This window comes from Varanus komodoensis, unplaced genomic scaffold (genome assembly GCF_004798865.1).
Source record: "Varanus komodoensis strain SLA01 unplaced genomic scaffold, ASM479886v1 scaffold35, whole genome shotgun sequence".
NCBI lineage: Eukaryota > Metazoa > Chordata > Lepidosauria > Squamata > Varanidae > Varanus > Varanus komodoensis.
The window spans coordinates 5,112,700-5,138,912 of record NW_025335856.1 but is presented as its reverse complement, the minus strand read 5'-3'; the positions used below and the strand labels follow the sequence as shown (position 1 = coordinate 5,138,912).

The 26,213-nt window shown below is 47.2% G+C and overlaps 1 protein-coding gene across 1 annotated transcript in view; it reads right to left on the bottom strand.

Moving 5' to 3' along the window:
* Window positions 1-26,213, bottom strand: part of UBASH3B (ubiquitin associated and SH3 domain containing B) — a 63,969-nt gene that overhangs the window by 37,596 nt on the left and 160 nt on the right. The window contains exon 2 of the mRNA XM_044439597.1: window positions 26,106-26,202. Within this exon, the coding sequence (XP_044295532.1) occupies window positions 26,106-26,202 (97 nt within the window). The remainder of the gene's footprint in view (window positions 1-26,105; window positions 26,203-26,213) is intronic.

Genomic DNA, 26,213 nt, shown 5'->3' with positions numbered 1-26,213 from the left:
CATCCAGGATATAGACCAGGCATGCAAAACAGTGGTAGGGTGGCTGGCCAAATTCCTCTGCCCCAGGTCCTCCACCGGCCGGATGATGGCCAGATGTGGCCATAGCTGCTGCTGTCATCACCATGACTAAGATATTGGGAAGCGGCTTGGAACAGGGCAGTTTCTCAGAGACAGACAGAGTGAGTATGGCCTCCAACCCCATCATGCAATGTCAACAGAAGAGGGCAGCCCAGCAAGACCAATGGTTTTCAGAGAGGAAGCATCCGCATTTCCAAAAAGCCTCTCCCAAAAGGATGAGGCCCAAACTGACTCGTAAGGAGAGTTCCTGGAGATAAATACTAGTTTGTGTTCACTGAACTATTCTGTGCATGCTCAGAGATTCATTCTGAGCATTTGTGCTTCTGAAAAATGCTTTGGTCAATAAGGAATGTTTTGCAAGCAAGGTCTGTGGTTCATAATGTGTGAAGGAAAGAGCCCTCGCTCTTGCCAATTCTGACCCAGCTGCGACTCAGTATAAAGCAGCTTTCCATGCTCCAAACACCCTTGATGGATCAGATTTGTGCCACTAAACAAACAACTCGCTTCCGCTGATCTGAGCCTGTAAACCACACTCAACAATGGAAAAACTCTCCTCTGGGGAAAAAATAAGCCAGGAAAACAATAAGCTTCTTCAAAATTTCATCACTTCCGTAATAAACAAAACATTATTCCCTTTTAGGCTTTGCTTATCGGCCAAGTTCTGCTTTTGGAGCACAATAGCTGCATTGTTGGTATACTCAACAGCCTAGAATGTACTCCGGCTTATTGGAACTCTTTGTAGTGCCATTCTTTGATGGTGATGACTTGAGCCTCTCATTAATGGCCTACGCATCCCGGTCCCCATAGGCCGAATATCTCTGGCTGGACGAAGAACTCTCCTTTACTGTAAGTGTGCACATGGCATGGTGCAAAGTAAAGCCCCTCGCATTTGGCAGGGTGCTGCAGCCAGTTGCTGCAGTTTGCACACCCAGCCCAGGATGTTCCTCCCTCTCGGATGGTGAGCACTGGATTGGCAGTTGTTGTTGCTGTTCTCATCGCCATCACATTGTACCCCCCTTTGCTCCCCTTGCAAGGAACCCAAGTAGGCGACAAGTTTCTCCTCCTGCCCATTTCATCCTCCCAACCGCTCTGTGATGTAGGTGAAGCTGAGAGTGAGTGACTGGCCCAGAGTCCCACCGCGAGTCTCATGGTCAAGCGGGGACTCAAGCCTGGATCTCCGGCACCCCAGTCCAGTGCTCTTATCCTTGACACCGCAGTGGCTCTTCCACACGGATAACGGGACATCGTCCTTCACCAGACCTGAAGGCGGCGAGGCAGTTTGCCTGGTGCCTTCTCCCAGCATCCGCTACCTGATTCCGCTGGCTCACTTACGTAAGGTGGGGCCAGCCCTGGCAGCTTACCAAGTGTAAGACTCTGCAGCTGCCAACACGGTGGCTTCGTCTGGCTAGTGGTATTCTTGAACTCTGCCTGCCTTTCTTCCTCAATGTGTGATTGTGGTTGGGAGTCCTTTCAAATGGTATGACTTTACCCCATTTATCTCTTGGTACTCTTGTTCACTCAGTCTTCTGCCTATGAAATTCTAGTAAGTATCCCAGCCCGATGATAAACAATAAGTCCCTAGTCAGAGAAGACTAAAGATATTTCTGCAATGCAACTTTAGGTTTTTGTGTTATACAGAGGTTATTTTCCTACTCTGAAAAAGCCCTAAATTCTTCTCTCTGCATAGCTAAACAAGAGCCATTTTGCTATTAACCTGAACTGTGTTGAATTACTCATTTCTAAAGGTTAATTCATATCCATTCCTGACACTTGTAGTCACCTTCTTAAAGCTTTCTCAACATACCCTCATGACAAATATATGGAAACATTATTCCTGTATTCTAGCTGAATGCTTTCTCCCACAGTGGGGTGAAGAGCTTTATAAGTGGGCAGGTGACCTTAATAAGGAAAACAGCGCTAGAGAGGGAAAAAAGATTCATATCCCCTTCTCTGTATACCATCACCAAATACATGATAGACCTGTTGAGGGGGTATGAGTAAAAATAAATGGAGAAATCAAGAAAAAACAACATTGTGGTTGGGTATGGGACAGATTACTGCATCATGGAGAAGTCATGGAAGCTGACTTCCTGAATCTAACTTATAATTGTGTCAAGGAAACAAGAATTAATAGTAATTAATAGTAGACTTCAACATTGACTTCTGCTGGGAGAGACACTCTGCTGAGCATAGTATTTCCAAGAAATTCAGGACATGCCTTGCAGACAACTCTTTTTTCCAAAAAAAATGGTAAAGGAACAGGGGGATCAGCTAGCTTTGACTGAAAATCATAAAGCTGGAAACAATCTTGAAGATAATCTATTCCAAGTTCTTGCATATGTAACTATAGCATTCCTTACAGACTGCTATCCAACCTCTGCTTAAAATAGCTCCCCAACCTCCCAAGACAGTCACTGTGAAAACAAAAACCTTACAAATTTCTAACATTTCTAACCAGAATTTGCTTTCCTAGTTCTGCTTTCAGTCGAAACTAAGACAGCTATGGTCCATCTTTGTGACTGCCCTTCACATACTGAAGACCACATCATATCTCCCTTTAATTTCTCTTGAAGAATGAGGGAGATGACACACGACTGATGACCAACAAATGACATTTCAACCTTCAAAAAAGGGGAAGAGGGGGATCTGGAAAACTGCAGACTATTCAGTTTGACTTGGGTACTGGATAGTCTGTCTGTCTGTCTCTTTTTAAATAATCTTACCAGCTTAGTAGATTGTGGGAATGCCGCAGATGTAATTTCTATCGGGCTCCTTCGTTCTACTAAGGTTCTACTAAGGTTGTTAGGTTTAGTTCTACTGAGAGTAGACCCACTGAAAACCATGGTATTGGGTTACAGTAAGTATAATTAAACTTGGAGCCAATCCTTTGCTTTTACCAAAGCATTATGTCCCTCACTGAACTTGTGGTTGGTAAAAAAAGTTAAATGCTGTCTAGATTTAAGACATGTTCTGAAGTGATTGGCTCCCCTTCAAATAAAAGGTAGAATTTGAGTTGGGTGCATAAAGTACATTCCTGACCTTGTGCTCTCAGTGGTGAAGGGACTGAAGGAATCTTTACCAAAGCTCTAAACAGACACAGAACAGGGGCAGATGCTAACCTCTTAGAAAGAAAGAATAGCAGTGCCGTGTGCTATTCTTTCAGAAGGAGTGGCCAAATCCGAATAGGTTCAAAGGAGGGAAACAGAGTTGGAAAACAAGTCCTCTGAAAAAAGGTCGAAGGTTTAGCCTGGGAGACAGGATAGCACTCTCTACACACATAAACAAAAGCAAAGGCTTGTTTTCCTGTTGCCCAAGATAGGGAAGGACTAAATCTAGAGGGTTTAAATAAGGCATAAGCAACTCTGTTCTCTGCAGATATTTCAGACAACTTCCATGATCCTTTACTGTTGACTATATGGACTGCTGCTGATGGGATTTGTAGTTCAGACATTTGGAGTCCACCAATTTGCCTATTCCTGGTTCACAGCATAACACAACAGATTACTGTTGAAAGTTAGGAGAAACTTCTTAACGCTAAGAGCAGTTTGACAATGGGACCACTTACCGAGGGAGAGTCACTGGGCTCTCCCACACTGGTGGCCATTAAGCAGCAGCTGGGCAGCCTACTCTCAGGGATCGTCCACTGGCGATTGCATGCACTGCGCTGGGAGTGGCACCAGGTGGTCCACGAGATGTGTGGGCTGGAAGCAGATCCGCAGATTTTCTGAACGGCATCTCCCATGGCCATGCCGATAGGCCCTTCTGGGAACCCAGTTCTCATGTATCTAGCGAACGGTCTTCCTCCTACTCCTGGCCTACAGGGTCCTCTTCAGCGCGGTGATGCCACAATCTCCCCAGCAGCACTACTCTGTGCGTCCCTCACACCCATATTTTTCAGGGTTCGCCCCACCCCAGAAGCTTGAGCAACCCTTCCTGTGACACAGGCTCAAGCCTTGATTCACTACATCAGCCTAGAAGATTGCCCATGGTTGTAAAACGTTTGTTCCTCCATCTGCCCTAGGCAGACTGGCTAAGCTTACCCCTGTTCTTCAGTGTGCAGAGTTTCCATTACTTCAGAAGAACTTAGTGATAGGAGAGTTTCCACACTTTACTATGTTTGCTTCTGACTGAGAATTCCCCTGCTCGTGTGTGCATCGATGGGGACAATCCCCAGCAGAGCTGCTGCATATTAGCAGCTTCATTTGCATACTTCATTGTATCTGTGCACAGAAAGTCTCCGTGCCTGGGGAGGGCTTGCTAGTTGAACATTGGGCTGCCTTTGCAGCAGAACAGGTTTGCTGTGCCAAATGCTATACAGGAACTATAAAAGCGATCGGCCAGATGTTTTGTGGCTGTAAGATGACACTGTCCGTTGCTTTCCATTATTATTGATCTCTTGCTAAGGCAGGATGTTCTGGAGGCAGATGTTTCGGATGTCGTTGTGTCTGTTATGTTCCACATGGTCTCCAAACACAAGCTATGCTAAGGGGTCGCATGGAAGAATGGAGGAATATTCTGGTGGATTTAGAAGTTTACATGTAGTTGCTGCTTCATGGAACTACTAGTTCTGAGCACTGCTAAACTGATATTTATATAATGCCAATATGATTTTTCGTATGGCCTCTCTGGTTTCCTAGTAAATAGCTTCTGACAAATTAATCCTGGATTAATGTAAGGATTGCAGGCTCATCCCTGCAACCTTGTGCACTCATAGAGCTAGTTGCTCGTGGTATTATGGCCTTCCTGAAGAGTGGGAACACCCCACCTAATGTTACGAAGGAGGAATCCTCAAGCTCAGTGTGTCTTAAGGTCAGCCTAACCCACCTTAGATCCTTCTAAGAAAAACGGGCTGGTGGGAGTGTAACTCTTGATCTGCAGACCCCTTAAGATTGGGATTCATTATTACTTTCTCTGAGTTTACCCAGACAGGGCCCACTTTGGATCATCACCTGAGGATAGATGACTGAGTTAGGTCTCTGTCCCTGACAGATTGCTTCTGCCTTTGAAGTGTAAGATAAAAGGTATGGGGGAAGCAGGGTATATTTGCCCTGGTGGCTTCTTGCTGATTGAATCCTTTGTCTGTAGACTTGTCCCTCCAGCTCCTGATAAACATTAGTCTGGTCTTCATAATGCATATAACAAATTGACATGCGACACATGCAGAACCCTTTATGGAAAGGGTCTTGGGAAGCTGTAGCCCTTAATCCTTTTGCTGAACCAGTGGATTTTAAGCACTATTCCCTGGAATCCTCGGGCTCTTGAAAGGTTTATTAGGGTTTTTCAATCAGACTGCCAATAATGCTGTCCTGTAGGCCATCCTTGCTCACTAGGTAAGGCTTCCAAAACTGAAGGGAGTATTAGGAATGTTCACATAACGCAGGCAAGGGGGAGCCAATGTGATGTAGCAGTTAGAATGCTGGACCACCAACAGGGAGATCCAGGTACAAATCCACATCCTCACAGCCTACAGCTGGGAGGTCAGTGTCTGCCTCAGTCCTCCTCAACCTGAGACCTTCGAGATGCTTTGGATTTGAGTGCCTATCAGTCCCCACCAGCCTCGCCTCTGGTTAGGGTTGCTGGAATTGTAACTCAAAACATCATGGGGGCATCAGGTCGGGAATTGCTGTTCTGAATCTATTGGGTAACTAACTAGGAACTAACACATGCCACTGGAAGTTCCATCAATGGCAGAAAAAATGGTTGGTGGAAGAAATGGCAATTACCCTTACAGTTCCTGTCCTCATTTTCATCCACAAGCAGAGTGGCCTCATCAAAGATAGGAAGGCACACAAATTGTTTGGGAGGTACACAGGAAAGCTGAACACCGCTGCATAAGTGAGTGACCACATCAGTATTAGAAAGCAGCAAATACAAGCAGGAGCAAAGCGTGAAAAGAAAACCAGCCTTTCCCAGAGACCTCCATCCCCTCTTTTTAGAAATGGGAAAAGGCCCTGGTGCAACACTAAGAATTCCAAGATGAGTGTTCCAGCATGGAAGTGTCAGTGGTGTAAAGGAAGAAGTCATCAGTGATTCACCTGCCTGTATCAGTGTAAGAGTTTCACGATTCATGTGTAGAATATGGATGAATGAATTCAGTGTTTGCACTCAGAATTGCTCCCGTTCACCTCCCACACACAGCTGGAAATAACTTGCCATCGTGTGGCTGAGTGGCAGGTACAGAGCAACTAAGCACTGGATGGGGTGAAGCGTTCCAACGCTTGGGGCAGCTGGTCAATGCTTTTTAATTGCCTTTAGTGCTCAAGGCGATCATAGCAACCTTGGGGGACTTCCCTCATCCAGCCACTCCAAACTGATGCATTCCAAGACATGCCGGGGTGACTGATGAGGGCCCCCCGGGAGTGCAGTCTGTCCTCAGAGGCTTTCTGCTGGGCCTCCAAGAGTTGCAAAGAGGACCACAGTTCAGAGTGAGGACACTGGGCTTGCCCAGAGAAGAGCATCCATTCAGTTCCACTTCTTCTTGTCTTATTTTTAATGGGTCAGGTAGCAAGTGGAAGTGAGGCAGTGAGGTGGGACAGCTTTGCCAAAGTCTCTCTAGGCTGATTGAGGAACAAAAAGTTAAAGTACTTTTGCTCTGTAGAAGGTAAGAACTTGCAAGAGCTTTTCTGTCATTGCAAATAGCACTTGTGTGTGTGCGTCTGTGCATGCATGTGCATGGCATGTGTACATGTGCGTACATGCATGCATGCTATCTGGGCTGCAGCAGGGACAAAGGAATATGAGCCATTTCGGTAGCCCTCTGGCCTCTTTCCCTTGCCTGCCTACACATTGCAGTTGGTGGCTGAAAGCAGACAGAGAGCGCCTCTGCCGCTCTCCCGCTCTGCACAGGAAGCTCGGAAACCTCCGAGCGTCAAGGCTTCTGGACATCGCCGATGTGCTTGAGAAGGAAGTGCTCTAATTCTAGTCACCGGCCACAAGGCACTTTGCCGTGCAACACAGCGAGACGATGGTCCACAGAAGAGCTCTCTGTCTCCCAGTTCCTGCAAGCAGAACCCACATGGAAGGCCAGGCAGCTTGCCTGCAAAAGAGCACACCGCTGCATTCAGAGCCACAGCCATGCTGTTTTTAAAGACCATTGGCCGCTCATTGATAAGGACGGTGAACAGAAGGGCTAATTATAGTCTCCTTTCCTTCAGGCTGACAATTACCAATGACACAAAATAACCCCCAGTGACAGACAACGGCTGCTGTTTATTATCAAGGGAGTCTAAGCCACTCCCCCCCCCCGCTTGTTGTTGTTCCCTCGGTCACAATGCACGGATGTACTGCCACAATAAATCAATTCATCTCTATGGTGAAAGGAATGGTGTGTTGGGTACCGTGCAGTGAGAGGGCAAGAGAAGCATTCCCCTGCCCCACTCTCCTAATACAAGGGTGAAAGCACCGGACCTGGTGCACTGTTAAACCCTGGAACTCACTGCCACAAGATGCAGTGATGGACACGAGCTCAAATAGCTTTAAAAAAGAATTAGGGGGTGGCTACATGAAGCCTGATTTCAGGCAAAGCAACACTGGGAGGGGGCTGTTGCCATCAAGACCGCCTTCTGGGCTTCTCAGAAGCATTGCTCTGTCATTGGAATTTGAGATGTGGGTTGTCCAGTCGGCTGGCATGGTTGCTTCTACAAAGCATGAGAAGAGAGAATGCTGGAGCTAGTGAGACAATCTAGGAATATTTATGGTGAAACACAAACACAGTCGGATTCTAGTTTAAAACATCTAAAACAGGCGTGGGGAAGTTGCACCCAAAGGCTGTCTAGGAGCCATGGGAGCTCTCCATCTGGTCCACGAGCCCCATCTCTGCCCCAGTATCAAGGGGAAGAATCTCTGATGGCCGCGAACTGGACATAAGCCCCTTTTCCCTCCCCTGTGACAAGAGAGGCTTCCTTTCACAGCACTGAGCAGAGGAATGGAAGAACTTGCCTAGGAACCACAGCGGACTGGAGGCAAATCCCTGTATTTATATGTTCAGTGCTGAGAAGGGGAACCTTTCAGCACTTGAAGGGAAAATGCCCCCTCCTCCAGCTGCTTCGCATGGATCACAGGTGGGGAAGGAGCATGTTTGTGTGTGGAAGGGGCATGAGCACCTGTGGACGTGCAAACAGGCTGTGCAAACCCGATTCAAGAGTGATCCTTGCGTCTACCCCTCCCCCTCCCCAAATCATTTCCTTTCTATGAATCAACTGTGCCTTTGCAGCAACACATTAACGTTTTGATTCATTCACTTGTTCGTTCGTTCGTTCATTCATGCTGCCTCCCACCTACACCGCTTGCACAGCCCTTGGCCTGCCCAGGATTATGCATAAAGTGTGGCATGTCAGCCAGGATATCAATGCAGCTTCTGAATCATTTGCATGGGAACTGTATCAATCCGACTGATCAGAAACTGGGCGATGATCAGCAGGAGTAGCAGGTGTGGAGGAAGGAACAGAAAGAAAAAAGCCTCTCAGAGCTCTAATTAACAAGAGGCTGCAGATATTAAGGTAACCCCCTCTGCCTGGAAGATAAGGTTGTATACATTTCCTGTCATACAAGAATCCACCAAATGCATTCCAAATACTTATTGCTGTAATTAAACCTTGCAAATGAGCAGGGGACAAGAGAGCACGCGTGCTTCCTCCCTTATCCAGTGGCTGGTTTTCCCTTGCTTTGCGCAACCAAACAATGACTGCATTTTGACAAAGCCTTTATACCTATACCAATCCATTATAAAAAAAGTAAAATCATTTACTTTTTAAGGGGTCAACTGTATTTACAGGTGTGTATTACTGAAACCTCAACAGAGGTGTCCTTATGAGTTTCTGAAGGAAGCATATGAAACTTAATTTTAAAAAATTAAATAAAGTGTTGGGGGGGGGGGGAAGGGAAATGCTTTCCTTTGCCTTCCATGCTACAGACATGCATGAGGCCAAAACCACTCCTGAGAAGCACATTTGCTGCCTGTCTCATTCGTGCCACTGATTAACTGCTGATTAAGAAGCTTGCAGCTTGCCTAAAACATGCAAGGCCTGTGGGTCTTGTCCATCCCCCTTTAATGGTGTTTTGATTGAAAGGATTTTACATTGGTATGAGGACTCATCTTTCCATCCCCAAATTTCACCACAAATAGGCCACTCTCTTTAAGGAGAACTTTACCCAAAAGAGCAAGGGGACAGCCAGGTAGGGCTGGTGTTGTCATGGCAACGCAGGGGTGAGACAAAGCCTTCATATTCAAGAGCACTGTGCCTCCAAAGAGCCAAAGGGAGGCCTTCTGTGCTTCCATGGCATGTACTTTGTGGTTTTCCCAAAAACAGCTTTCCCAAAGAGAACTCCAAATTCGATCAGCTTCCCACAACCTGGTGCTTTTGAGTTGTGTTGGACTACAACTTCCATTAGCCTCCAGCCAGCATATAATGAACCCCAACAATAAATTCCCAAAAATAAACCTGCAACACCAACCATTATCTCCAACTTCAGATGTGTTGAATACCATCTCTCGTATTCTCCAAGCCAGATGTGTTGGACTGCAACCCCCATAACCCTCTAGCCAGCGTCATACTACTCCCAGAACCCCCCAGCTCCAGATGTGCCAGACTTCATCTCACTGAGCCCCCAAGGAAGTATAATTGGACACACAGGGACAGTTGGGGAAGGCTGGACCGGGCAACATTTTGGTCTGATCTGGCCAGGCAGTCTTCATCTCCACAAGCACTATGCCATGGGGCTGAAAGCCAAAAGAACCAGTCCCACCTGTGGAACAAGCACATCAGTTGTGGATTCCACTAAGTGACTTGTGCTCTGAGAGCTCCTTGAAGTCATGCGCACAACTGCAGCAGGGCAGTCCAGGCAGCACTTCCAGCTGTGGGAACTTGCGCTTGTATTGACGAAATAGGGAAGGGGCACATCTTGTCTCCCCGCTTGGATCAGGCTCTCCTGGGTTCCCCAAACGGCCAAGTCCCTTCCCCATATCCTCTTTCTCTGAATAGCTTGGCAGTCTCCCAGCTTTTGCACAGCCTGCACCCTGCCTCCACCCCGAAGACTTTGCTCCTGGCAAGTCCAGCTTTCGTGTCCTCTGAACTCCCTTGTGACCGTGCATTTCAACAAAGCCATAAAAAGAAATTCAAATTTCTTGGGTTCGTTTGAATAAATATCAGACCAAGGATGCATATAAAATGTATGCCCGTGTGTGTCTGTGAAAGCATGGTAATTGATAAGCTTTCAAAGAGGCATCTCAAATATCCATGTACTTATCTGTTCTTGGATAAGGACATCCATATAAATGCCATCCATTCAAAAGTTGAAAGTGTTGCTAGGTCCTCACTCCACAATCTTACAGGAAGTGGTGTTTCTCCTTCCAGTGGTGTAACACCAAAAAATCTTTTAACCATCCCAATCCATTCAGAACATGCATTTAGGCTGACCTTGTACTAATCCCTAAGTCATAGCTAAACAATCTAAGAGAACGTTTGCATCATCCTGGGCTACAGGAGGCTCAGCATCCATGCTCTAGGTCCTTCTGCCTCAAGACTGATTGAGGAAGCAAGAAAAGAGGTGTGCAAAGAAAAGTGTTGCTTATTTATTTATTGAAGGTTTTTATATGGCATCCCAACACTAAAAGTCTCTGGATGGCTTACAAAAAACAAAACAAACAACCCCCCCCCAAAAAAAACAAAAAACAAAGCAACCATATACAACAAACTACGCACAAAACTTCATTTCTGGGATGAAAACAAGCAAGCATGGCCTAGAAGCTGTTAAAGGTGGTCAGTCCTTGTCATGGGGCACAGATTGTCCAACAGCAGTTAAACTGCATTCCTGCTGGTAGGCAAATTATTCAGCCAAAGCCTCTGGCATCGAATCTACTCTGTTGTTAAAGGGGTTTTCATGGGGTGGTGTCGTTCCTTTCTCTTATTCTTGTGTTTTTCATCAACTTGTTTTTAGATTATGTTTTAATTAAGGCTTGCATTTTGCTCTTAATTTTATTGTTAGATGCTTTGAGGTTTGCTTTTTGCTGGAAAGGAAGGACATTTTGCTTTTTGCTGGAAAGGACATAAAATCAAATCTGAAAGGGTGGCAATCTGGTACATGTTTAGATAGAAAGAAGTCCTGTTGTTCCGAGCACTGGAGAAACTGGGGCAGTGCAGCCTTTTTCTTATCTAAACATGCATTGGATTGTCCCTAAGGGGCTTTTCCTTTTCCTTTGTGCTCCCTGTTTTGGCAAAGCTTGCTCAGGGGAAGGAAGGTTCATGGAATGTATACTTGCCTGCTAATCCCCCAGGCAAGCCACTCCAGGTCTGTGTCTGGACACCAGCCAGCAGACAATGTCTGAGATGGTCAGTTATGGTCATCTTTCTACTAAAAATACCCTGAGAAATGCCCACCTGCGATTCAACAACACCTAAAGTACCTTCCAGAAATGGCAAGTATCCAAAGTAGTCTTGGATAAGGTTCCATTTAGCTCTTCCAGGGCACTAGAAGAAATGTTTCATTTCAGTCTGGAGCAATTTTGGTTGCAGAAGAAATCTCCATGCTACCCACCACTCCTCTGCCATGGCTGCAGTGGAACATTTTCTCCACTGTTACATCTTGGCTTTGTGCCCAGGGGGTCCCTGGCTAAATCTTTACCAATTCCAGCCAAGACCAACTCAAGTTAGGAAAGACTCCTGCCTGAAAGCTCTGCTACCAAGAGTTCCTATCAACAGCTTGGATAGCAAGATCACCATGTGCCCCGCTTACTCTGGTCCATGTCTGACAGATGGGTTTTTTTAAAAAAAAAATTATTATTTTTGATTTATATCCTGCCTTTTTTCCTCAAAGGGCTCAAGGCAGCTTACATCATTCTCCTCCTCCATCTTATCCCCGCAGCAACAACCCTGTGAGGTCGGTTGGGCCGAGAGTCTGTGACTGGCCCTAAGTCACCCAGTGGGCTCCATGGCCGAGCGGGGAACCCGGGTCTCCTGAGTCCCAGCCCCATGCGCTTAACCACCACACCACACTGGCTCTCACATTGCCCACCATGCTAAGCACCTGGACAGCAGATTGAGCACTCTTGTGAGATGTACTGTATTTCTATTTAGATCTTACTAATTAATTCTAGATTGGATATCATAGACATGAAAGATTGCTTACAAATTTCAGGAAATTTGATCCTGCCTCCACTTTTGGTGATGCATTTCCACTTTGTTAGAGACAGGTAAATGGCCACCCTGTTGGATAAGCCATTGGGCTGACACGAGTACGAAGTCAGCTTCATGTGTTTGAGTATCTTTCCTGCACTGGAGGTTTTTGTGTCTTCAAGGGTGCAGTCCAATGAGATGACCTGCTGCCCTTCAGATCTGGAGCATTACGGGCAACCTAAGCATGGCCAGAAGAAGACGGAGGCAAAGGTTGCCCCATGTTGCTTCCATGACTTTTAGACTGCTGATTTGAGCCATCCAATTGTTTGGCCTTGGAGCAAGTTGGTAGCAATGCAAAGTGTTGCCAGGATATTTCATGTGCCGGTAAAGCCAGTCTCTGCCTTCCTCCCCATTCCCAAAAGTCCATTTCGGAGGTCAGTTCTGCAACCTCAGAGCCACAACTGATGTGATCCTTCCTGTGCCATCTGCCAGGGCAGTAGGAGGAGGCTCCAAGTCCAGGCTCCAACCTTGGAGCAAATTTCTGAGGTTGGAACTGGCACTCCAAAATATTCCATAGAAATCTAGATTCTGTCCAGTGGCCACACACCCATGGCATGTGTTTCCACCAAGGATACCTCATAGATCAAAACCAGTCATGCTTGGGACATCGCCAATTTTGGATCACAATGCTTTCATTGGGTGACTGTGGTGTTTGGCTACTTTTGAAGACATCCCCAATCCAGAGGAAGTGAATCCAAAAGTTTGTAGTCGGGAAATACCTCCATTAAAAGACTATACGAGCTCTCAAGTTCTCTATAACTCCCCCATTAGGGTAGGTAGCATAAAAGGCAGGGGAAGGAGGCAGAAGGGGGGAGAAACAGAAACCGTAAAAAAGTAGGTTTTATGGCTGTGGTTGGCCATGAAATCTCAGTTTCAAAATGGATGACTTAGTCACTGGTGAATGTTGAAGGTGTCAGATTATATCTGGCATTCTGGGACAAAAGAGCAATGGCTGACCCCAATTTCTGAAAACCCATGCCAGTTGTACCTTGGATCTCTCTCTTGCCCACACATTCAGATTCCTGAGTGGGCAGCTTGTTTCCAATTGCCCTGGCCTCATTTTAACACAATTTTTACTGGCTCTGTGTGCTAAATAGTGATAGACCTATGGAAATAAAGTCAGCATCACTTCTCTCATTACTAGCTCTGTGCTGGAAAGACTTTGCTTGTGTAATGTCAAATGATGAGTTGGGCTCAGGTATGATTCTTGCGTCAGGTCCAAGGTCAAATCCCAGGCGAGGTCATGCAACTGGGAAAAGGAGCTGCGCCTTTCCAGAGCATGACTTCTAAGATGACTTCACCACTGTACATATGTAGGTTTTAAAGAAGGAAGCAAGCAAGAGATAGTATCTAACACTGCTACTCCACATACGCTGTTGACTCTGCTCTAGAGGTCACTTCTCCATCTGCTTAAGACCCAACACTATGTATCCTTAGGCAGAGAAAGCCCTCCGACTCCCAGCTTTCCCCCTGATCTAAACATGCATAGGATTGTGCCCCCAGTCAGTAAGAGCCCTGTCTTTCCACCAAGAAAATGACACTTGGGTCTTGGAGCACTTACGCTAGGGCTAAACCAGTGATCCAAATGGAACGGTGGAATTTCCTAAGTTCACAGAGTCTACGTTGGCCATGGCTAGTCAGATGGCTGTCCCATGGTTAGAAGCCTTCCTCCAAGAGGAGGCTAACCGGGCAGCCACCTTGCTCTGTAATCTTGTCCACAGGCCATGCTGACAAGGGCTGATGGGAACTGAACTGCAAAACCTCTGGGGGGCACCAAGGTGGGAAGGTTGTCTTGTACCATGCTTTGTTTGTGAGCTTCTGGAGAGATCAGGAAGGCTGCCATGGGAGCTACATAAGATGGGCAGTTGTTCTGATTCAGTAAGGTGGTCCATAATTTCTACAAGCAGGCTTCTGTTGCAGACTCAGGAGCTAGGTCAATAAAACAGGAAAGGAAAAGGCAGCAATCCCCAGACATGGGTTTAGAGTAGGACTTACTCTGGCCTATTACTACTGCTCAATTGACTTTTGGCGTGATCCAGCTCGTCGCCCCGTACCACCTTCCCTTGGGTGCAGAGGGTAAGGAGACTGCAAGAGGGACAATCGAATCGAAACAATGTGAACACAGAAAGAGTGACTCACTCACCTACTGCTTCCTCACCCAACACCAGCCCCTCATGTAAAGGCCTCTCTTTAGAAGGGAGGGGGGCATCTGTCAGGGATTCGTTACACCAATTTGCATAAAGCAAGCAAGCTGTACCATTGAGAGAGTCATAACTACATTCTAGCCACATGAACCGCATCACACATATGCCCGGTGCATTCTGAAATAGTAAGAATTTAAAAAAAAAACAGTGACTTCCAGGCACTGCACTGAATGTCCGTTTTCTCCTTTTAAGGGAGACGGCGGCTGAAGTAATACCAATATGCACATCCATCACTTCCCCAGACTTCCCAAGCAGAGCTGCATCTGCAAAAGCATTCCCTTTCTTTCCTCCAGATCAATACGTCTCAATTATGTTAGCTGCAATAAGGAGATTTCAAGTCATAAACAAGCCTGCACTGATTTCAGTTTAGCTTTGTGCATCACGAACTTCGCAGGGGCCTCCAGAAATTCTTGCAGCCAGGTCCATCATGGCACACGCCAGAGAGATTGAGCCAGAATGCGGTTTAGTCTCCTAAGCTTGGGAGAGGAGGCATGTCACAAGTTTGTTAGCAGGCCTGGAAAAGTTATGCTTGGGCATAGCTGGTCCTGGTGTGAAGCAGCAAGAACAAAAGCTACCATGGGTGGCTTTTTCTTATCGGAATTTAAAGTTTTCCCACTTCTTTCATTCACTCAAACAGTAAAGTGATGGTTATGTATAAATTCTATGAGCCGGAAGCCATATTGTCAAATAGCTAAACTGAGTTCAGATCATCAGTGGCTTTACTACAAACAAAATGGCATTGGCCATTAGTCAAAACTAAAAATAAAACAATAATAAAAATAAAAAAACCGGCATGGTAGGGCAAGTTTTTCATAAGGACCACTTAAGATAACCCTGCTGAGCTCCTGAATTCTCTAGAACTCATCTTCCGGGTAAAGTGGCAGGGATCCACCAGTGTTAAAATGGCATGCGGAGGCTATTCTGTTTAAATTAGACTAGTTAGACCACAAGTCCTTGAGCTTTTGGGGTCAGTAACCCATGTGGAATTTTGAAAGGCTGTCACGGTTGCTTTCACAAAATGGCTACTGTGAGGGGCATGGGGGAATCACAAAACATCCATCTCTCAGAAGGTCAGCTGGTGAGGTTAAAGGAAGGTAGCAGCAGCAGCCTTTAGAAATAAAATAAAAACCAAGAGGGGCAAGGAGCCTGTTGCGAACCAAGTCTGCCATCCATAGGCACCACTTCAGAGACCCCAGAGCCAGAAAGCATGAACAGATTTCAAGCTGTACCCAGGCCTACTGGGACAAAAAAAGGCAGTGGCTGATTCCCCCTTACTTGAATTGTTTAGAAAATCTGTGCATTTCATAACATGTTGTTCTGAAAGAGAAGCATCCTTTCAATGACTTGCTTGTAATAATCATGAAAGATGAATGCTTCATTAACAATTTAAAAAATCCCAAGAGTTGGCAGCAACGGACCTCAACAAAAGGTCCTTCAGCAAAAACTTGCTTTTCCAGATGTGTAGTGACAGAACAGTCGAGGGATCATTGTATTTCCATTCGCAAACTCGCATCCATAGTATAAGAGGCTAAATTTGGGTCTTTGTAGAATCAGGATGTTTTTATTCCATTTCTGTTTTTGCACCACTAAGGACTGCTTTGCTTTGTATCCTGCATCCAGTTCTAATTAGCTGCTAGATTTATGGTAGAAGCAATGCTCAGTTAGTATGTTCTCCCTGATCAGGAAAGAACAAAGGAGGACTAGGATTTTTATAAAATTGGCACGTGCTTATTATGGCTATATAATTATATTAGTATATGTATAAATGGAAATTTAAAAATGTCCTTTACATAAAAATACAATGCATCTCCCCATAGTGGGGAAGTGGTGAGTGGTACAGCTGTCCAGATGCTAACTGTGGATGGGCAACCTCAGGGTTCCCAGTGGGCTAATTTGTAGGGCTTACTTATCTTCAAATCATACATGAACTAGACAGCCCTTCAGATAAAAGTCACCCACAAATAAAGAATTGTCCTCTGACAACCTCCTCTGGAAAGGTGGACTTATGGCTACCAAGGTCCTCTTTTGCAGAGCATCTTGAATCTGCAAGGTTGGAAAATGAGTGAGGCACACGGCCCTCAACACAAGCAAGGAAGTATTTCATTTTGTTCCTGAGAATGGCTCACAAAATGGGCAGGATTTCTCATGTATTGAGCAGGATGGGAACTGTCTGCTCTGAATAGATCTTGAGTATGTTTTTGTGGATGATTGGCCCTCAAGATGATTGGCAAGGGAGGCCAATGTGAGTATCATAACACACAGGGCTGGGTCACGTCTATGGTGAAGCCCCACATGAGTGAAGGAGAGGGTCCTGGAGTTACAGCCAGAGAAGCTACAGTCAGCAGTGTCTCAGTGAAAGAACTGGTACCTCTGCGTTGTGGAAGACAGCAGACATGCACGATCCTTGCACAGGCCCCTACAGCTCTGTGAAGATGCTTCCTAACTACTCATTCCTCCTTCTCCTCCTCTTCCGTCTTTCACTTTTCATTTCTATACTGCCCAAAGCCAAAGTTCTCTGGGTAGTTAACAATAATACATTCTATACAACAAAACGTTTAGCATTTACTTCTTTCCTCCACCACAGCTTCATGAGAAGCAGTGTGCATCTCAGAAGTCAAAAGATGGGGTGCTGATGGGGGCAGGGTGAAGGGTATGAACCTGATGGCTGAGATGCCCTGAAGTGAGCTGGATGACTGGAACTTTGGGGAAATTCGGCATGTCACGACGAGATGTTGCCACAAGTTGGTATGCTGAGAATGCTCTCAGGATGAGCTCTTGCATGGCTGCAGCAACACATAGGCAAGGTCCCAGCCAGATGTTGAGACTGGTGCTTCTAGCTCATATCTTCTTAGGAAACTTGGATGTGATGGGAGCCCCTCCTGTGCCGAGGAAGGGCTTCCTTGTGGTGCTCAACAGGACTGGCCAGCTGTTGAGGTCTGGCAACTGACAGAAGCTGCTACTCCATGTCACTGCTGATAAGCAGGACAGCTGGAAAGGAGAAGCAAGTGGCACTTTACCCATTCCAAGCTGCCAAACTGGAAAAGTGCTGACTAACCCTTGGATTAAAATTCGTGAGATATGGTGTGATCCCTTGCCAAGCATTTTCTCCCAGAGCTGATTTAGCATCCTGGGCTGCAGAAGTGGCAGCCCTTCACACACAGCCTGCGATTTGTGGATTGTTCTGGTTTGACGCTCCCTCTAATATACGAGATATTCTTGGATGGACTCCTCTACCCTGCAGTCTGAGGCCAGGAGGACACCCAGGAGACCAAGCCAACCCGGGTGTGAGACACATCGGAAGCGTAAAAACTCTGCATGTTCCCTGCATCGGTCTTAGCACCACTTCAAAGGACATGTGATTTTAGTTTCCCTCCTGCTCCACATTCCTTTCCCTCGACTCTGCACATGTGTGGCTGGGAAGGAACTGTTTCTCGCTGAACTAATTACACTAAAGGCTGAAGATACCAGAATTAAGGCTGAAATTCTATACACTCACCAAACAGTAAGGGCCATTGGAGTGAGGCGCACACTGTCATTCACAGCAGTTTTTCCTGTGTCCGTTGAATGCAGACCTTAGCCGCCCCTTATTTCTTGCAAAGCTTATCTGAATCTCAGTTCAGGCTTAGAGTTGTGCATGCTGGCACCAGCAGGGGGCCTTCCGGCATGCCCAGCTGGATGCTTACAGGAGAGGAAAGAGCCCTAGGTCTCTGCCCCAGGCAGACTGCCTTTTCCCAGACTTTGCCTGTGGATCTCTAGCTTACTCCCTGGAGGCAGGCTGTGTTCTGCCCATAGGTAGACAGGTCCACCTCTCCGTCCTTGCAGTGAAACTTCCCTCTGCACATACCCCATCCATAACTTGCGGACTCCTTTTGCTGGTAAAAAATAGCAGAGAATTCTCTTTCCCTCCCTCCCAACTTGAAATCCGACAATGTTCTCAGGCTCAAAGACATCTGGCCAGGTTTCTTGGACAGTCATTTTATGTGACACTCGTTAGAAGGTCAGCGGAAAAAGATTGTCAAACAGGAAGTCAGCCTGTGCATGTCGGCATACCAAGTGCTGTGTGAAAAGGAGGGGAGCAAACCACAAGCCCTCCTCCTGGACCACCGAGCAGTTGCGAACCATGGCTGCACAAGCACACCTCCCAATGTGCCACGTGGCCCTTTTCTGCAGCATGGATCTCCTCTGCTGGAAAAAGATGGATCATATTGAAAGGAGGAACATGCCTGCCTCTCCTTGCTGCACCATCAAGGTGCAGTGGAGGGGACCCTCAAGGGGGTCGGAGTGCCCCCACATGTTTTGGAAGGGGCCCTCAGAGGGGTTGCTGGATCCCTAAAGCCAAGATCACTCACTGTCCCTTCTAAAGGTGCAGTCCTCTCCACGCTGGGGCAGAAAACTGCCGTACCCCTCCCACTGTCTCCAAGCCAGCACCAAAAAATTAGCTGGAATAAAATAAAATTCTGGTGGAAAGAAAAACCTGGGTCCATCAGTGCTCAGAGGATGGAACAATTGATCCCCAAAAATCTACAAAATGTGGATGGGCAAATTGGCCAGTTTCCTGTGGGCTCCTGTGTCTGGAGCTTCACATCATATGAAAAGTACATTCAGCTACTAAATACTGTTGGAAAGGGAAGAGGGAGGGATCAATTGTTCTGTGAGTTGTGTGTTGCTCGGTGCAAAGGTGAGCAGTAACCGGTGGTAACAACCTCTCCTCCCACTGAAATACCATTGGATTTCCAGTGAAATTCCAGTGGGAAATAAGCCAGCAAGAAGCAAATGCAGGAATGGACCACATGACTCTTTCCCGTCAGGTCAACATTGGACAGCAATCCAGAAAGCAGGTTGGCTAGTCCACAGGGCAATAAGAAATGGGTAGCTCTTGAAACAGACACACAAGTCCAGCTGAAAGAGTGGGCAGGAAAAAGAGGAAGCCTGACTCCATTTTACAGTGAGATCTGAAACGGAGTTATTTAAAAGCAGCTCCCATTAATTTAAGTGCGGAATTACTTCCTGGGCCAAAGCAACAGTAATTAAGATCATTATCAGCATTTATACAGTGCATAAAAGGGCTCAGAGCACTTTGCATATGCTAATTCTGCAAAGTAGGCCACTAGGAATGTTCCCATTGTGCAGACAAGGCATCAAGACTGTAAGAAAAGGTATTGGTTAAAGTCCTAACTAAATGGGATTTATTATTAAACCGTATTTAACCCGCCTTTCCTCCTAGATGGTCAATTAATGGGTTGGGGGGAACAGTGCATCCTAAAACAACCCTGTGAGGTAGGTAAGGCCAAGAATTAACAATGGCCAAGGTCACTCAGTGAGTTTCATGGTCAAGTGAGCCTTTGAACCCAGGTCCCCCAGTCCTGGTTGGTGACTCAGCAGTTCCCAACCTCATGCTCTGCCATTTCCACTTTGGCTTGGAATCCAAGGCTGCTTACATCCTTCTCTTCCTCTGGCTTATTCTCACAACGACCCTGTGAGGTAGGCAGGGCTAATAGGCAGGGTCTGGCCCAAATCACTCAAAGAGCTCTGTAACCCAGTGGTACTCCCAGGTCCCAATCCAGAACTCTTAACTACTGCTTTGTTTCCACGTCCGGCTGGAGAGGCAGACACTTGAATGAGTTCAGGGCAGAGGAGAGGTTTAACCAAGGCATTCCAAGGTTGCAGCTTTGTATGTTTCCTTAAGAGAAAGTCCACCTGTGTCCAGCGAAGCTTGCCTGTTAGTTGTAGGAAAGTGTATACACGATTGTATACAACCTTGTAAGTCAGCTACACTAACTGTCCATGTTTATGACTGCAGCCCAGTTTTCTTGGTCAGCACTTTCATTTCTGCTTGATACAATTTACCTAAGTTTGTTCCTGTTAGACAGAAGGAGTGCCTATCTTTGGGATTTCCCCCTCTTTCCAAAAGAAGCATTAAGAGAGGGAAGGGGGAATTACCCAAAATTACCAAAACCAAAAGGCCAGCCCAGGAAAGCTAAGCTTCTTAAAAACAATAAGCACAGTCGCTCAAATATTTATTGGATGCTGCTTAGAAGACCAAACGTGACTTGCTTATCTTTGAGTAAAAGAAGAAAGGAAGAAGCAAGGGGAAACATTCTAAATCCCATGAGCCTGGGACTTTTTTCCCCCTAAATGTAAATTTTGCACTCTGCTGCTTGTTTGCAGAACCATTTGGAGGCTTTCTGCTAAACACTGTGCTTTGTATTTGGATCTGTTTCCCTCAAGATTGCTCCAGTCTCCTAGGAGAGCACCTGACAAAAGGCATGTTTGGACTCTCCCAGCTGTCAGCCCCAAACGCTTGCTGCATTTTCTTATCAAAGAGAAAAGATGTTCCAAGACCTGCGGTTGGCTATTTAGCCTTGTGCTTTTGCACTAAGGACAGACAGCCCATCACGAAAACAGGCTGAATGTCTTGGTGTGCTCACATTTTGGGGGAAAGGATTTCTGGAAAACAGAATATGCTTAAAAGTTCTTCCGTGCGTTCCCAACTACTGAAAAGTTGCTCATGGGCTGAAATAGTTTGATATGCCAATTTCCCTCTGACTTGAACACATGATCAAGGCTCAGCTCTGGAGCTGGACATCGGTAGTCCTTTTTCTCTAGGCTAACACTGACACCACAGAACACGTTTTCTGCCTGAGATGCATCTGGGCAGCCCGTAAGATTCTTCTCCCTGCCGCACCTAAAAGCACATTGCTTTTTAAGAAATAAACACAAGAGCTGTACTTTTCTAGTTGTCATGGCGGCAAACAAGGTGCGGAGCAATGCCAACATGTGCCAAATGCCCAGAAGGAAAACAAACCAAGAGGAAAATAGAAGAAACCTCCTCAAATACACAGCTTTCCCCCATCCATCCTAATTCTTGCCCTATCCCAGTATTATTAACAGCCCTGCCTCTAAAATCTTTCACCACTAAAATACACACGTGCACTGTGGTCTTGCAAGGTAAATCTCCAGCATAGCCCTAACTATTAAGCATGGGGTTGCACCTTAAAGGCCAATAGGTAGGTAATTTTGGACTGTCACTTCTGTCTTTGGCTTTGCACTTCCACCTGGTCTGCCCTGAGGCCTTTACCAAAACTGATTCTGGTCTTCACACGGAAAGAAGTTCAACACTCAAAGCAGACCCAAAAGGCCTCCCCAGGCATTCTTACGGACTGGGCAGGTTCATAGGGGAGGTGGTCTTTCAGGCAGACTGGTCCCAAGCCATCTAGGGCTAATAGATCATAACCCACATTCAGCCCCTAAGCAGACCGGTGCCAAGTAAAGCTGTTACAGCAAGGAAGTCATGGGCTTCTTACACCCTGGTCACCCATCTGGCTGTGGCATGCTGGACCAGCAGAAGTTCCTGAGCAGTTGTGAAGGCAGCCCCAAGTAGCACACACTATGGTCGTCTGATGGGCTGCAACTAAGTCACCCGGAGCTGGATGAGATGGCGCTAGGAATGGGCAGAGTTGGTGCAGCTGCCCCCGCTGTGCAAGCGCATGCTGGCCTGCCACTGAAGCTTCCGCACCCAGGTCAGCACTCAGCGTGGGAGCACAGCAAAACTGTGAGTCTGAGTCTTTGGAGGCAGGGCTGTGAGCCCATCCCGAACAGGTTGAACCTTCTTCCCTCATCTGCTCTGGACTAGAGCCCTGCTTCTGTTTGCATCAAGTTTCAGTGTGTCTGTCTCCATCTAAGATGGCACAGGAGCTGTATCGGTGGCACTGTACCCATGCCAGCTTATGTATGGTAGGGAAGAAGTGTGGCTAACAGCTGTTGGGATCAGAAGCCAAAAGGGGGAGGGGGACAAGACAAGATTTGCAAGAGATGGGGTGGGGCTTCAGTGCCCCTTGTTATGCCTCCTCTGGCTGGCAGAACAGAGGCAAGTTATGGAAACATGCCGCGATTATTCAGGTCACAGAACGGAGCTCCTCCATAGGCTTTGGATTCCCTGGGAGCACAGTGTACATACACTGCTCCTGGTTCGGTCCAAACTGCAGCAAACTGTGACAGAGGTAGGGAAAGAAGGAGCTGGAATTCACAAGCTCTCTGTAGCGTCATCCTACCCATCATTTTTCATAAGCAAATTACAGCAGCAGCTGTATGAATGCCTGGCTGGAAAACCACTGAATAGTGTTCTTATGCAGACAGACGTTAATGTAGCACAACAACAATACCCATCAAGTGTTAGCATGATTTTCCTCTCATTCTTACCAGTATAGGCAAACACATGTCTTGATCGACTTAACTCCTGGGTGGAAACCATTCCCTAACCTGCTAGATCTCCTTCATCTCTTTGAGCAAGAAAGCAGCTTCTATTTATAAATACCTTCCCTCATTAGTTTTACGAAGTCTCATCAGCACACTAATTAACTCATACCTCAGCATGACCTCACTGGATTGCTGCTTACTTTGAAGTGCAGCATCCTGAATGTTAAGGGTGTGGGACGGGAGAGAAACGGTGCATCCTCCAAATCTGAACTCTTATTCCGATGGATGGGATCCATATTTCCTACCCCCACAGAAGTCAGTGAAGATGAACTCAAGTGCAGGTAGGTCCTATTGGAAGACACGCTGAAATCAATAAAGCTTAAGTCAATCATAACTAAGTCCAATTAGTTTCAGAGGGCCTACTCCAACTATAAGGAAATCAACCCTGACTGCTCTTGAGAAGACCAGATACGGAAGATGAAGCTCAAATACTGTGGCCGCCTAATGAGAAGGAACAACTCACTGGAGAGGACCCTGATGCTGGGAACAATTGAAGGCAAAAGGAGAAGGGGATGGCAGAGGATGAGGTGGCTGCATGGAGTCACTGGGGTGGTGGGTGTGGGCTTGGGTGGACTCGGGGGATGGCTGAGGACAGGAGAGCCTGGAGGAATGCTGATCAAACCCACTCTTTGCAGTCCAGTCCATTTCAGCTTCAGTTAAGGATCCCTGAACAAGGGTGCGAATATATACATGGGAACACCGTTGGTCTGAATTAAAATATATTCAGCATGCTAGAACTGGGTAATTATGCAGTTAAACGTGCTACATTTACATGCATATGAAATACAATTAAAACCTTGCATTTCAGCAGTGACATGATTGTACATTTTCCTCCAAGCTGGTAATTCCGTTTTTTAGACCAAAGTGTTGCATTTCGACAGCAGATACGAGCATCTCTATCTAGATCAATGAATCACATAAGGGAGCTGAAGAAGGGAAATGAAAATGAACCTCAAAATGTGATGGTACAAATGCCATTGTGATTATGATTTTGCATATATCTTCCTGTAAGTCCCGATGCATCCACTGGGGCTTCCTTCTTAGTAGACATTAATAGGATGACACTGTGAAGAGGGGCACACAGCCAGGGCTATGGATGGAGAAGACAATAAGTGTAAAACCAGAGAAGCTTCCAGAAATACAGAATATAGTCTATTTTCTGTTTCCTTTTTTATGGATGTCTTCTAAGAAATTGATGACAGTGCCTATTAAGCCGAGATATTTTTTCTGTGTCAGATGTAATTCATGCAAGTTCAATCTAAATTCATGCAACTGACAATCTAAATATATGGCAACCCCACATAAAATTCATGTTTAAAAAATGAATCAGGCTGGTTTGTCTTGAATCCCAATTAATCATTTATGGAAGGAAAAACTAAGCCAGTCTAATTGACTCCCATATTCCTTCCCAGTTTAATTTCATCCTAAAATAAGGAATGCCTCTTATGATCTCCAAATGCAGAGATTGTTTAAGAAAAGTGAAAGCTTCTGGAATACAAAAAATAAAAAAGTTTTTGAATTATCCTGTTTGATCTACTGGACACACATGGCGTTATTTTCTTTCTTCAGTTATTGAAGTCTCTCTGGAACAACTGTCCATATTAACACAATTTCTAATCGGGTTTAGCCAGCAGGCCAAAATTGCAGGGCTGGTTTGACAAATCCCTTTGTAGCTTTTCTTGCACTCCAAAAAATCAAGAACAAGTTTAAAAACTTTGTAGCTAGCAACAGTACATGATGTATACATGTGTATAAGAGCGAGTTACTCCATCCAGCTGCTCTCCAGATATATTAGACTACAACTTCCAACATGGCTGACTAAGGGATCCTGGGAATCATAGTCCAACGCTTCTGGAGGGCACCAGGATAGAGAATGTGCTACATACAGTTGCTTTATGCAGAGTCAGATGAATTTCCAACTTTGGAGCAGTGGCATAATTTTTCAGTGGCATAATTTTTTAGCTGTCTGCGTGGGTTTCCTACATCCGAACTGGGATTGGTTGGGTTGCCAACTTTAAAAAAAAACCTGTGTTCCTCTACCTCTTTATACTATTAGTATGACACATACAAATTAAGGAAGTGACACTTTTCTGGATACAGAGATATGAGACATGGATACTTGTTTTCTGTAGGGTAGAATGCTGGTAAAATGGCAGCGGAGGAATACCATCTCCTTGCCCGGGGGATGGAAGGGGAGACTAGGAGAAGCGATGCAGCTGAGCGACTGAGGAGCAGAAGGCCTGCTTGCAACCCAGCAATTCAAGGTGAGATGAGAAAGGAATTCCGCCCGCAGCCACGAAGCGTGGCTCTTCCTAACCGGGAAGATGCTGCCTATTCACTGATGGGATCCACTTTTTTCACCAGAACGCTTTCCCGATTCACATGCGTGCAACAAGGCGCACCTACGAAATGGCACGCATCCCCCTACGGCCAAGTGTGGCAAGCCTGCGCCTCCTCGGAATCCACATGACTCAGAAAACGCTGCCCTCGCTGCAGGGCCGAGGGCCAGAGTCGCAGGAGCCTGAACTCAGTCGCACCGCAGGTCCTTGCTCCGAGGTCTGGGAAACATCCCCTGCTCCGAAGCTACCAGGCGCAGGGCACGACCCAAGACCCCCGACCGAGCCCTCCTCCACGACCCCAGCACCGTGGCCCGGCCGAACCTCCCGGGCCAGGCGATGCCCTTGCCTGCGCCCAGCAGCGCTCCTTTCGTTGGACATCCCAGCGTGAGATGCCGGCAGGGAAGGCGAGGACAGCGGCGCCGGACTGCGCGTTTCCAGTCCCCCTTCACGCGGGGGGAGCCACTCCGTTTACCCCCCCCCCCCCCCTTGCACTGCTCCAGCAACGCCAGCCCAGCTCCTGCCCGCGTCGCCCCGCTGGAAGAGACGCGATGCCCGCGCTCCGGGCGCACAAGCCGCAGGGGGACGGCTGGCCTTCGCCTCCCGCGTCGCAGCCCCGGATGGCGAGGCCGACGCAAACGGCGGAGGGAGGGAGCGGGGGCAGGAAGCAGCGGGTGATCGCGGCGGCCCCCGGGGGGCAGCCCGGGCAGGGCATGGAGCGCGCGAGGCAGACGCGGCCACCGTGGCCGGGGCGCAAGCGGCGGCGCCCCTCGCCGCAACTGCCGCGCGCTCCCGCCATGGCAACCTCGCCCTCCGCCCCGCCGCGGGCCCGCGCGGACCCGGCGGGGCTCGCGAACCCGCCCCGCGGAGGCGCGGCCGCCTCCCGCCACCGGGCTCCATCCGGATGAAAACGCGGAGCCGAAATGCGCGCGGCACTTTCCGTCATCTCGGAAGGAAAGGGGTGGCTCAGCCGTGCCCAGCCCGGCCGGGGTCCCTCGGCGCACGAAGCAGGAGATCCGAAGCCCCCCAGCGCCCCCCCTCGCCTTTCTGGCCGAACTCACGCTCTGGCTTTGGGGAACCCCATGGAGAGCAGGACGTCCAGCGAGGAGCCGCGCTTGACCGTCCCCGCCCGGGTCTGCCGGTTCCTCCTGGGAGTGACTCTGCTGTAC